Genomic DNA, 13,824 nt, shown 5'->3' on the forward strand with positions numbered 1-13,824 from the left:
ATCACGTGTGTGTGTGTGTGTGTGTGTCAGTCAGTAATTACTTTATGACTCAGGGAACTCGGGTGCAATGAGAGGGTCTTGCCTTACAGATAAAAGAGGATAGGTCAGGTCAGCTGATAAAGGTGGCAATATTCATAGTGTACACAAGTTCCATTAAAAAGTATACACTGTATTTGAAGATTGAATTATATCAAAATATAATAGTTGTTAAAAAACGTAAATACGATGATGATCTTTCTTTTCTAATCATCTGAATAAAAAAATATTCTCTGTTGCACGATAAAAAAGATTTTTAACCCATTGCCCAAGTTGCACCTGTGTTTCCTAATCATAACAAAGATGGCAGCCAGAAATGACATATTTCCTTACTCAGTTTGAACAAAAACATTTTTTTTACCAGTTACTGTGTATTTGTATATATTTATTTGTCTTTCCAGTATTATATATTGTCATACAAAATAACACATTCATATTTTGCTTGTGTTTTACGAAAAGAGCAAGGACATTAGACTTTTTCTGTCTAAAAATCCTTTTTATCATGCAGCAGTCAAAATATTTTTTTATCCAGGTGGTTAGAAGAGTCTTTCAGGATTCTGGAAATACCTTCAGAATAGCAAAAAATGTTGTAAAATTACCTTCTGGGTTTTTCCAAGATAGCTGGGTATTTCATTTTTTAAAAATCTGATGCTTAGCTCTGTGACTGGAATGTAATGGAATACATGCAAGGCACTGGGCTATGTGAACATATAAAACATTTAAAAAGGTCAGTCTTACAGCAATATAAATCTTGAATTATTGTGTATTTCACCAAAAAAGACACACACAAACACACTCCATGAAACACTAGTAGGACTCACGCCAGACACGTGATGTTTAGCAGCCCAAATCTCTGAAACAATGACACAGTTGGGGTGTTCGTCCAGTAAATCAACAGCGACACAACAAGATGTGTGTGTGTGTGTGTGTGTGTGTGTGTGGTGTTGGTGGGATTAGCTGGTCTTTTACATGACACACAGCTCAGTGGGGATTTCACACGAGTCAGCATCCCGATTTCACCCCTGTCTCTCCTGTTTCTCTTCATTGAGTGTGCAGCTCAGTGCGATCACTAGCCTACACACAGCACAGAAAGCTCCATTCACTCTGACGCTGACCAGTACGCTTACTCATAACCACATACACAAACAGTGCAATTATTTTTAACTGATAATGCAATGACAGTTTTGGCAATTAGAATAAAAAAGTAAGCAAATCACCGTTTCTCAATATGACACATTATAGGCCAACACTATAATCACATTATCACATGTTACACCCTGAATTTACTCTGTAAACTGCATATTGTAAGGCTTTACTGATGGAGCACTGTAACTGACAAAATGTAGTAGCCTAAAAGGTTATAAAGACAAGTCAGGTAATTAAAATGGAGTGCTAAAGTTAGCTAACTTTGTTAGGGTTAGCTTGCTGGCTAAAATACTTTTGCTACTGTTTACAGAGTTTATTCAGTGATGCTGCAGCAGTACGAAGTATATGGACGATTAACATTGCTTGCACCAGTAGGATATTAGCTTTATGAAGATACTTAGCTGACGCTAGGTAGCTAACTGACGCTAGGCTGGTTCTCTGAATGTTTAGCTACCAGTATTTTCTGTTAAGCTAGCTTTTTTTCTTTTTAATATTTTTTGTTTGCTTGGGTTTTTGGCGGGGCATATTTGCCTTTATTGGACAGATGATAGTAAAGAGGCAGGAAATGAGGGGAGAGAGTGGAGTAAGACATACAACAAAGGTCCCCAGCTGAAATCGAACCACAGACGTTGTGGGTATGTAGTAGCCTATGCCCCTTAACCAGCAAGCTACCAGGGCACCCCTTCAGTTAAACTAGGTAGCCACACAGTCCTCTCTATTGCTCCACTAATAGAGAGGACACACACACACACACAAACCTGAATCAATTCTTGAAAATGTTTGGAAGTGATGCAGTCACCCACATTTTATATAATTGAATAGCTCGTGAATAGCTTGTGAGTATCGATGTATCGATCCTGCAGTATTAATCCGCCCATCCCTATTGGCTACAAGTGTAACAGTAGCAAAAGTGGAAAAGAGTCATAAAGTCAGCATAGTAATGCTGTTACTGAGCAATATCTCAAGCAATATCTACCTAAAGTTTGCTAACATTAGCTAACATTTAGCAACCAAACAATGAAATTAGCATGGGTGTGTTTTATTGCTTATGAATTCAACTTTTCATTTGGGAGAATGTCTAATTTCTTCTTTTAAAAGTTACATATTAGAGGTTTAAGGAAAAATAGAACCCTTTATATCTCTTTTTACAATTTTACACAATTTTAATTATTGAACTAATAGTAATATTTATCGATGTATTCAGTTATATTTTGGACTTTTCTGATAACCTTTTGCTACATTTTGTCAGTTTCGGGCCTCCATACTGATGAAAACTCTGCTGTTGCTGCAAACATCTGCATGTTTCAAAGTTGTTCTCTTTTGACATAAACAGTAATTGTCAACCAATCCAGTATCATCACTGTACAGTATAAATACAGCATACGGTATAAGGCCAATATCTACCAATTTTAACAGTCAATTTTTTCAGCTTACCCATAGTAACATACACCCCATATATCAGCCATACAGCGTGAAACACTCATCTTCTGTAGCTACTTGACAAGAGCATTTCCCCCTCTGCGCTGCAGAGTGTTTACACTGTACAGCGAGAGTTGCAAAAGCTTTACTGACAGTTAGGAGTCTGTAGCTTCTGTTTCACAGATAAGGGACAGCTTTGAGTTGTATCTGAAACAAAACAGGAGGGCTTAGAGGGTGAGAATATGCTACTGAGTCATCACTGCACCACATACAGACAAAAGTTTTAGGAAATGATTTTCTCAACAGCTGTAGACTGTGATGAAATTTGGCATGCCTGACCTAAATTTCCTGCTTCTCTTCCTTGAATGATAATAATTGAACAGACCTGAGAAATACTTTACAATGACCATACAAAAGCAAGGCAGGGAAGAAGGTAGTATTACAGATTTTATTTATTTCTAAGTCATATTTACATGAGCAGTCATTACGTAAAAATGTTTTGTTTTATTTGAACTCACAGATAATAAAAGGCATCTACATGACAGACAAAAAAACAAAGGGGGTAGATTACAAATACTGTAGTCACACCCTTGTCTTGCATTGCACATTTTTCTAATGTCTTTGGCAAGAGTGGTTTTCTGTGTAGTAGGTAGCCTTGGTAACGATAGAAAATATTGCACACACTTTTCTTTACAGAAAATAGATTAAAAACATTGTGGTTCACTTGGCTTTAGACAGTTTCTATACACGCCCATTGGCCTAAAATAGAGTGAATCATTCCTTTAAATGTCCAAAGTAAGATAAAAGATTAACTCTGATGCTTCTGCCTCAATGGAAAAGAATAGAAAAGAGAAATGTAAAAATATGCTGTGCATCAGCTGAAGAATGTATGTACGGTTACAGCAGTGGCATTTATTTATTTATTTCCATCAAAAACGTTCTTGACGTGCTCTCTTACAGACACTGTACATAAATGGGAGCCTTACAGTTAAAAAAACAGATAAGGTGTAGACTTGGGTCAAATGCAAATACTGACGTCCCTCATGTTTGTTACAACATCCCTTGGGTGGAGCTTAAGACACCAGGACAATTAGGATAACATAATCATGTTGTCAGTCACAGTATTGGGTACACACTTGCTGTGTCATCACATATGCATACCAGATCTTACATAGGATAAAACAAACTATACAAAATGGATAAATGACCCAAATCTGGCAATAAGTTGATAGAATCACCGTTCTCCAAGTTTGAAAGTCAACAGTATTGACTGTAGTCTCCATAGGAAACAAGAACAATGGGCCTACTGATAACAGGTAGCTGACATGTACAGAAATAGCAGGAGAAAAAATATCAATGGATGATGGCTTCAGCTTGTGTTTAGGTACTTAGAATGTGTCCTAATTGTTTCCTCTTGACAGGCAGGTAGTATAATCAGTCATTAGTGGTGAAGAAGGCATGAGACTGGTGTGAAACATCCATATCAGAGTATGGTGGTTGAGCCATGTGGGTTGACACTGGTTGGCGTGCCACTGATGGCGTTGAAGATGCCCATAGAGTCAGACAGAGTGCTCCTTGTGCTGTCTTCCACTGGGTTTATCTAGAAAAAAAGATAAATTAGGAAGATTAGGAAAGGTAGTCATTTGATCCTGTTTAAAAGTGAAACGCACACATGCATGTTAATTTAAGTTTAGGGACTGTAGGAAAATTATTTGAGGGGGATGGTTATGTATTTTTTTCTTTTTGCTGAAGGCAGGGTAGTCTAAATTTTTGGGGAGAGCAGGGGAGGGTCTTAACATTTTCTCATCCCTGATTTACATTTTGTCATTCTTCCCCTGTGAAATAATTTTAAAAAACATAAAAAGATCAAATAGTTACATCAAAAGGGCATTTGTGTCACTGAGGGTCTCTCTCTCTCTCTCTCGCTCTCTCTCTCTCTCTCGCTCTCTCTCAACCATACATGGCAGCGGCGGATGGCCGCCCACCCTGAGTCTGGTTCTGCCCAAGTTTTCTGCCTCTTAAAGGAAGTTTTTCCTTGCCACTGTCACCAAGTGCTTTTTTTGGTTGATTTGGTTGGTTTGATTTGTTGGGTTTCTGTAAATTTTAGTACAATCTAGACCTGCTCTATATGAAAAGCGAATTCTGTTATGAATTGGCGCTATATAAATAAAATTGAATATAGGTGCATTTTTTGGAGGAAAACAATCTATCTCTGTATTTGGGCATTATTTTCCTCATTAAAATGGACTATTTGCTAATAATAGTCTCTCTCTGCCATACATCAACAAGCACCGCACTTCAATTTATCAATGGTAATTAACGTTTGTTTGATTTTTAACAGTGCGCTCTTTGGTGCTGTCTGGAAGAAACGCCTCCAACAAGCCTGGCCATGCGACTTGGGCATCATCTAATTGGTTTGATTACAATGGCCAGTCAGATATCTGATCTAATCTCTACATCTGATCTCTACAACTTCTGTTTTATTAGATGAGATTAGATTAGATTAGATTAGATTAGATTTAAATAAATGTAAATTAAAATTTTTGGGAATCCAGAGTGCGGTGAAAATATTGCGATCCATCAGCAGTCAAAAAAATGCCGCCATCTGTGTCCAGTCACTCATTTGCTGGCAGTAATTTATTTAGCGGCTCTTTATTCAAAAATAGAGAGTGATGGAATACTCACCATTTTGTTACATTTGCCATAAATATGGATAGTGCTTTTTTCTGAGTTTAATGAAGGCTCCAAATAAAATACTAATAACACTGGGGAGGGCTTTGCTTTTATATAAAATGAATTATAAGATTCGGCCCCACATCCCCATCAAAATAATTTTCACACAGTCCCTTACTATTCCTCTAAAGAGTACACCAGTAAGGTTAACATCAAATGAAAGAATAAAAAGCAGCATTACCATCCAATCTGCTCAGGGCAGCACAAAGAGAGCGGGAGATAGGAGACATGGTTAGTAAATGAGAAGATTGCAGTAGTGGACAGTCCTTTAAGGTTACGGTAGTTACATATGCCGTTAAATATGAAGTTACACAACTTGAAACAGTGAGGAATGTGCAGCTTTAAATATCTCCTCCACATGCCGTTTTGGTGGACACCTTAACCCCAAGCACCTTAGAGAACTGTGGGATCACCAATAAACATAAAAAAGTACGAATAAAATACAACATAAATACAACAAAAATGGGGCAGCACATTTCCACAGTAAATATAGTAGTAAGGCTCTGCAGAATTCATTAGACAGGATACCTTCTGTTTGGAAACTCGTTGGTGTTCGGAAGTCATTTTGATTAGTCACTTGACTGCTAAATATTAGCAGAGGTGTGTTAAAACAAAGCTACGTGATTCTTTTGAGGACCTGGAAAAAATTCTATAAATTCACTTCAGACCTGGTTTGAGTACTTTTTATAGAATGCACTACCTGGGATCTTGATGGGTGGGATTTGGCTCACTGGACAATAAAATCTATCAGAAATCAGGTAACTTGGCATACTTTTCTGTAGCTGAAACTTATCTGACAAAGTGAAAAGACTCATAGTAGTATAAATGTCAATAAACAGTTGATCATGGTCTGAATGATACAGCACATGTCCATTGCCGTCTTTGGGGTTCCTACCTGTTCATGCATGATGTTTGACAGCTCCCTCGTCAGGTCCCTGTAGTTGGCCTTCATTTCATCATGATACTCCTGCTGGTCCTCTTTGATCAGCCGCTCGTTCACTCCCAGCGCCTGTCCGCAGGCGTCCACAAACTGCCTGAGGAGAGATGCAACAGCACTTTAGTGCCACTTCAAAACTCATGTGAAACAACATGGAGAAGACAGAAAGTGAAAAGTGGTAGGCCATATTTCCATCGACATTAGACAAGCAGTGCAGTCATTCGTCCTCTATGTTCAAAACCCAACAACCACAAAAAATAGTCCTTTTAGCAGCTGGTTCCTGGCTCCTCCAACCCCCATCCCCAATCTCCTCTGTACATTATCATAAAGTGTGTTTCTATCCACCTGTTTTTATGCACATTTTATATTTGTGCATAAAAAGACAAAAATGGCAGCAGACGAAACATCATATCTGTGTGGTGCGATGAGGAGATGTAACATTACTCAAATTACTAAATGAAAGAAAACAGAAATGCCATTTCCATCGTGTTTTCTACATTGTTTTCCACTGCCATCTGGCTGTCTTCTTCTGCGGTGGTTTAATGGCACCTGGCTGGAGAATTAACACCACCAACTGTTTATCTTGATGCGTCCAACTCTCTATTAAAATGTGTGCTATATTTGAATGGAAACTTGATACTAGATGTTTACACACTGGTATACTGATACGCACTACACATATATAAACAGATTTTTAGATATATATTGATTTATTTGCATACCAATACATAGCATTTGGACCATCTTTCTTTCCATATAACTACAATATAGAAACTCTGAATATTGTCCACTCAACATTGTCATACAGTTGTTTTATTGTGTTAAACATATATTGTATGTAATAATAATGTTGTCGCATATCTACAGTTCAAACCCTGAAATTTACCCCTAGTACGTGTTCACTTGACTACACCTGCACACACCCAAGGCACTGTATATATATATTTTTTGTAATGTTATTTCTATTCTTATTTTTGTTGAATTGAATTGAAATGTGCTTGTCACTTGAACTTGAAAACAACAAAGCTCTGCCATAAACAAGGAACAATGCAGAGAGGGAAGAGAAGTTCAAGTTTTAGTTTTACATAATGCAAATGTTTCTGTCATCGATAAGTACCTGAACACCTCTTTGAGCTGTTTGACCTTGTTGTCAGGATATTTCTTGGCACTGCTGTCATCAAGGAAGGCTCTGGCGTAAGCGAGAGGACCAGCATTGACCTGGAAAACAATGGAGGTCAAAGATCATACATTACAACTGAAAAAAAGTAAAGTGACTTACAACCTTTTAAATAACAGCACGACCTCATCACTTGTACCTGAACACTGATGCTGCCTTGCAGTTTGAGCTGCAGGCGGATCATGTCCACCTCAGAGGCCGAGCACAGAAGTCGCAGCTCGGCCACCTTGGCACTCATCTCGTCTATGGCCACCTCAATGGGGCTCAGGTCAGTCTGGTGTTGGTACATGACTGCTATGCGCTTCTTCACGTAAGGGAAACAATGGGTGGCTGGATGGGAATGGGATCGGGGGAGGAAAAAAAAGATGAGGAGGAGGATATATATTATGCTTTCAAATGTTATATAAATCGCACAAAAACAATATATCATCAGGAATACAACAGTATCATGTGACAGCAACAACATCTAGCTTGGATACTGAGGTATGTAAACACCTGTTATATTCATGCGGTTGTGTGTGTAGTTTTGTCTCCATGGTAACATTCATAACCAAGATATTAACCATGTTCCATTGTGCATGTAAACAGTCACTGAGTGAGCGAGTCTGTCCTACGGCCCCGTCACCAGGGCAGGAGTCGGCCGTCGTTGCCCCTCTGTCTGGCCTTGATGCCCTCCTGAAAATTGTATGCCCATCGGCCACTGTGGCCTTGGTGCCCCGCTCTCTGCCTGTTTTGTTTTTTTCTTTCCCTGCCCTGCCTCTCTGCCCTCTCCTGTAGAGAGTCCGCCCCAGCAACGGAACGTTAGTACATGTACTTGATTGTAACAGTAACGTAATCAACACGTGTGGTGTGACCAATAAAAATGCAAGTGTGAAAGAGCTCTCGTTTTGAAGCCATACATCCTGCCCAGAATGTTATTGATTAAATGTTATTAATTTATGTTATAGACTATTTCTCCATAGGGAACAATCCCATACATAAATCTGACATATGCAATAAATCTAAAATATGTAAACTACTTACGGTGAATATGTCTGTCTCACACATACTATATGCTTATAGATGTGATGTAAATATAAGTCATCACCATATATATTCATATTATATACCTCATCAGACTGCATCCAGAAGACGTTAAAACTTGTTTTTTAAAAGTTTTTTCCGGAGCTGATGATGGAAGTAGCTAATGAGTGAGCCATCTCGCTTCCTCCTAATCTTTCTCTGGAAGTGTTACACTGTTTATTAAAAAGACATTAATGTTTTTAGAAATGGATTTGTGTATTTACGTAAATTAAAATTGGGGCAAATTATGGCCTTGATGCCCTGGCATGTGGCCTTTGTGCCCTCAAAAAATTGTTCCGCTGCAGACCAAGTGGCTTTGCCAATAAATTGACATCGTAAATTACCCATCACTATCAGTCAGCATGATTATTAACAAGGCAAGATAACACCTGAACTTTGGGATTAAGTGGACAGTACAGTAATAAACCTCACCTGGCCTTATCTGATTAACATTTCAGGTGACTGACGCTAAGGCCTGATGCTTGAGAACAATAACAGATTGCAACCAGGAAGATATTCTTGTTATTTGCTTCCTGACATTGATATTGTGATAAGACTGGCTAGAAAGACTTGCTTTGGTTCTTTATTCCACATTAAGTCCACATTATATTTCTTGCTCCTTCTTCTTCCTGTGTCTAAACTGCTGTGATGACAAATCATTTTCATGGATGCGTGACTTACTGGTGAGAACGGTCCGGCGTTTACACTGCTCCTCAATCCCTCCCTGCTTCTTGCCCGACACTGTGAACGGCGTCTCAAACACAAAGCGCCGGATGTTGTGGCTCTTCTCAAAGTCTGTCTTCCTGTCCTCCAGCTCCTTGTCGTCTAGGTAGGGCGTGACGTGGGTCACCTGGATGTAGGCGTACTTGGAGTCTAGGTCCTTCGGGTTCACCTGTGGGTGCACAAGAGACAAAGATATTTTTGACTCAAACATAGACAGCCGTAAAATACCTGTGGTCGTGGGAAAACCTTAAAGCAATGGTTTGGAGGGTAGTGTCTTTTTTTTAGCCTTTCCAGCCAAAAAACACAAGAGCAAAAGTGCAAGGAATTAGTGTGTTCGTCTGCTCTAACATTAGCATGCCCAGCAAACTGGCTTACAACCTGAAGTAGTAGTAACCTAATGCAGAGTTACTTCCAAGGGAAGGAGTATTTCATTAGGTAAATACGTTATTTTGTGGAGATACTCATTACCTTAGAAAAATGTATTCAGGTCCACTCTGTAAAAGCCAGTGTCCTAGATGCTGCTATATCAGAGTTTAGAGTAAAGCTGGCGGCTCTGTCCTGCTCTTTATTGGATTTAGGGAAATTTACACTCCAGCAACCCTAGCCAAACTCTTTACCCGAGATAAAACCCTTTTCTCTTGTAACGTTATAAGTGAAACAGACTGTTTGAAAATGTGAATTAACACATGAATCTAACATCTGTCTTGCTTGTCCAAGTATGTCAGCTAAGCAGCCAAAAAGGGTTATGTGGCCCGAAAGTCTGATCTTACATTTTTCCTTATCATACTCATAATACTATAGACGTAAATATACTGTAGCTCTACACTGCAATACAAGAACAATGTTGCTCCTTTATTTATGCCCTCTGCATGGATCAACTGAACTGGTGAGGATGCTGACAGTCTCTTAGCACAATAACATGAAGCCAGTCTGTACACATTTAAGACCACTTTCACAGGGTTCTCATCAGTCCGCCAGAGACAGAGTTTTCCACCAACTCATGGAATTAACGATGGTTTAATTAGCTAGCACGCTACAACTGATAATATCTGCAAGCGACATTTGTAATTTCAGCTGGCAACATTTACAGTCACCGGCTAGAAATGAGAAGCATTAAGAAGCATTTTTTTCTATCTTTGTCTGAAATCAAGGAACCACTGTTTCCAAAATAACTACGAATTTCAAATGGTAAACCCCTTCCACCCCCATCCCCCCACCCATAACTATATAGTTTAGAGAATATTATAGATCCAAGACGAAACTGAAGAATTCACAATTACAAATCCATCTGATACTTCTGCACCCTGGGCAGCGCCATGGATTTATCAATACACAGCACAGTTAGGCTACTGATATTTCAGAGCCATGGTCAGAGCCATAGATTCTAACTCATGGAAACCTCAGTCAGATAAAGGATAAAGGAGTCAGGCAGACTAGACTAACATATTTAACTAAACAACCCCTCTGCCCCTGCACCCTCTCTGCTAGTAGGGGATGGAGAAAGGGGATGGCAGGTTGACAAGGGGGATGCATTTTGGTCATTTTGCTAACAAGGGGGATGGGCTTAGGGAGCAGTCAATTAGTAAGCTTTAGAGATGCTGGTAAGCTTATTTTTTACTTTTGGACAGAGCCAGGCTAGCTGATTCACCCTGTTTTGAGTCTTTGTGCTAAGATAAGCTAACATCTCCTGGCTGTAGCTTCATATTTAACATATAGACACAAGAGCGTTATTAATCTTCTCATCTAACTCCTGGCAAGAATGTGAATAAGCGTACTTCCTTTTAACTTCAAATGAGGGGATTTTCATCTTGTAAAATAAAGTATAACATAGGTTGAGAGAGTCAGCTTTATGAAACCATTTCAGGACTCCTCAAAACCCCATTGGACTCAAACTCAACTCAAACATGCATGTTGGTCAACTTAAAAACAAGGAGCAGTGTGGCAAATACTGATTTCACTGCATTACAAGTCCTGTTATTGTTGATCACACATTGCTGTATCTTCAAACAACATTGATGAGAGCGGTGAGAGTGAACCAAAACAGTAAAGTTGCGGGCCATATAAGCAAAATGATGAGCTGAAACACACTGAAACACTCTGTAGAGTTGGGTGATAATTCTCTGTGGGTTTGTAACTACACATGACCTTTTTCACATTACATATAATCATTTGATCCATTACCAATAGAAAAATATTGATTATAGCAGCTTTAAGGCATTCACATGCATAATCATATAGTGAAAAAATCTATAGTAAATTACATAGGGAAAGATTTACCACAAAAACACATGTATGTAAGGAAGTATATCACAAATGAAAAAGAAAAAACAAGCTTTAAATTGATGAGTTGTTGTATGGAGTTGTGTTGTAACCATGACTTTTCTGAATGCCATGCCTGAACTCTGCACTACAAACCTACAGCAACATGTCCTCCCAAGACCATTGCACAACTGTCAGGGTCTACCATTTACCGTCACAGTCATATAAACACACAGAAATGTGATCCCACCCTGCCAGAGTCCTGAATGATCTTGACGTTCTCCTGACCAAACTTGTCAGAGTAGAGTTTCAGGAGCCTCTGGGAAATCTCAGACAGTGGAGTGAACTTTGGCTCCTTGTAGATGTATTCCTTTCCATCTTCATCCTCAAAGAAGCCCTACGGAGGAGAGGAAGGAAGTCAAGAGCCTGAGCATGAACTCTGGGCATTTCAAACGCAAGTCAAACGCTGAAAAAAAAGGTTGACAACTGCTAACTTGCAAACATTTTTGCCATTGTATTAAAAATCCAGAATGCATAGCTTTCATTTTTCTAATTATTTTTTCACGGTGAATATGAAAACTAACTAAACTTTACAAGGGTTCTTTTTCAAAATTTGACAACTTGTAACCTATAAAGACAAAAAATGTTTCTAACACAGTACATACAAAACAATATTGTTTTTAAGAAAACACACACTATATAAGAGTCGTATGGCACACCACATTTGAGTGAGGTACTATATACAAAAGCCACTGGAAGGACAGCCATTTAAACAAAGAAACAAAAACTTACAAGAACTTTGGTGTATAAAAATCTAACACAGCATGCTAACAGAAATAAAAAAGACCCAACAATAAAGCAAAGAGAGGAAAAAAGGATGAAAATATCAAACATGCAAACTTGCTGGTCACTTAACAAACATAATCTATTTAGCATATATGCTACACAGTCGTGTGTGTATGGAAAAGTACACAGGCGTGTGTGGGTGGAAACAGGCCAGTATAATCACCGATGGTGGGAGTCCCAGAGGTAAGATCAAGGGAAAGGTTCAGAGGGAGGTTACCCAAAGCAACACATAGGGTTACAGAAAAAAAAGAGTCTATGTGCAAGCTTGTCCTATTTTGCTTTGGTGGAAAATACAGCAATAATAAAATACAGCTGACTCAGATAAAAGCTTTTGTTTTGCTAAGAACCTACATATGTCACAATAATCTGCATTAAACTAATATTTTCCCACTTCTGGGACCCCGGTTGTTCTCCGCTACTGTTCAGCGATCACAAACCACTATAGAGCTAAATCTAGGAAATCTACAGCTACATTTTGCCACTAATTTAACTAAAAAACATCAGGCCTTAAACAATATAATGATACAAGGACATGGATGAGCACACCAGGCCAACACACATAGCTAAACCTCTACACACTTACCGCAGCCTTCGAGGGAGAGGAGAAAAGAAGAGAAATCTCTATTAAAAAGAGAGTTTTAGTTGGGCTAGATTAAAATTCAAAGGTGTGTGTGTGTGTGTGTGTGTCTGTGTGTGTGTGTGTGTGAGTTAGTATTCGTGTTAGGCAAAAACGGTTGATTACTGTATTACATCTGTGGTTTATTGGGGGTTTTTTTTTTCATTTTGGAAACTCAGCCCCTTACCTGTCCAAAGAAGGCCACTCTGAAGTATGTGCCCAGCAGTCTTTTGCCAGTATGCATCACTTCCATCACTTTAGTATAGGCACGGTGGAGGGTATCATACAGGTGTGTCAGTTTCTGTTCCACAAAAATCAATCATTGACATGAAGAAAACGTCAGTTATGCAGGAGCGGGTAAATCCAATTGGCTGTTTTAATACATTGTATTTTAAACCTGCAATAACTGATTTTTTTTGGCCATTTGGCAGAAACAAGTTTTGAGCATTGACAAATCATCACCTTTTAAGTTGATATGCCATACTTGTTAGCAAACAGTTGTTCATTTACACATCCAGCAGTCATGGAGCAACATTGTTATTCATTTGGATTCATGTGTTCACCTGATGAATGTAAGTCCAATATTCACTCTCTTTTAGCTCTGTTTTTGGTCTCTACCAACTCCTGAGAAAAATATCTGGCTCTTTAGCTGCCAAATGATCCACTATTTTCACCAGCTAGTTGCAAAGTGTGTCTGTCTGGTGCAGAGTAGATAGTGTACAGTGGGTTTTTGGAGCTTTTTCCTTGAAAACATCTGGCTGCTGTGGCGAAAAACGAAGCTATGAGAGCTGTGAGAGTGAACTAACATTAGCCACCATAAGCTACTGGTTATACCAGACCAAAGTAAGGCTGTAGCTGCAAAACCCCTGA

The 13,824-nt window shown here is 38.9% G+C and overlaps 1 protein-coding gene and 1 long non-coding RNA gene across 11 annotated transcripts in view; one reads left to right on the top strand and one right to left on the bottom strand.

Moving 5' to 3' along the window:
• Positions 1-3,035: 3,035 nt before the first annotated feature.
• dock9b (dedicator of cytokinesis 9b) overlaps positions 3,036-13,824 on the bottom strand; it is a 78,664-nt gene continuing 67,875 nt past the window's right edge. For 6 of the 10 annotated variants that reach the window (XM_044188315.1, XM_044188308.1, XM_044188304.1 and 3 more), the window contains exons 46-53: positions 13,142-13,255; positions 12,922-12,927; positions 11,743-11,889; positions 9,192-9,402; positions 7,588-7,778; positions 7,389-7,489; positions 6,230-6,368; positions 3,036-4,201 (exon numbers count right to left, since the gene is read on the bottom strand). In XM_044188315.1, coding sequence (XP_044044250.1) covers positions 4,085-4,201; positions 6,230-6,368; positions 7,389-7,489; positions 7,588-7,778; positions 9,192-9,402; positions 11,743-11,889; positions 12,922-12,927; positions 13,142-13,255 — 1,026 coding nt within the window. In that variant the 3' untranslated portion in view covers positions 3,036-4,084. Of the gene's footprint in view, positions 4,202-5,515; positions 5,524-6,229; positions 6,369-7,388; positions 7,490-7,587; positions 7,779-9,191; positions 9,403-11,742; positions 11,890-12,921; positions 12,928-13,141; positions 13,256-13,824 lie in introns of all 10 variants that reach the window. The other 4 variants (XM_044188313.1, XM_044188306.1, XM_044188314.1 and 1 more) reach the window with 2 other exon arrangements.
• On the top strand, positions 7,789-8,324 carry LOC122872297. The gene is made up of 2 exons (XR_006377071.1): positions 7,789-7,931; positions 8,037-8,324. It is a non-coding gene; the product is annotated as an uncharacterized LOC122872297 (long non-coding RNA).

Source organism: Siniperca chuatsi, linkage group LG24 (assembly GCF_020085105.1).
Source record: "Siniperca chuatsi isolate FFG_IHB_CAS linkage group LG24, ASM2008510v1, whole genome shotgun sequence".
Taxonomy (NCBI): domain Eukaryota; kingdom Metazoa; phylum Chordata; class Actinopteri; order Centrarchiformes; family Sinipercidae; genus Siniperca; species Siniperca chuatsi.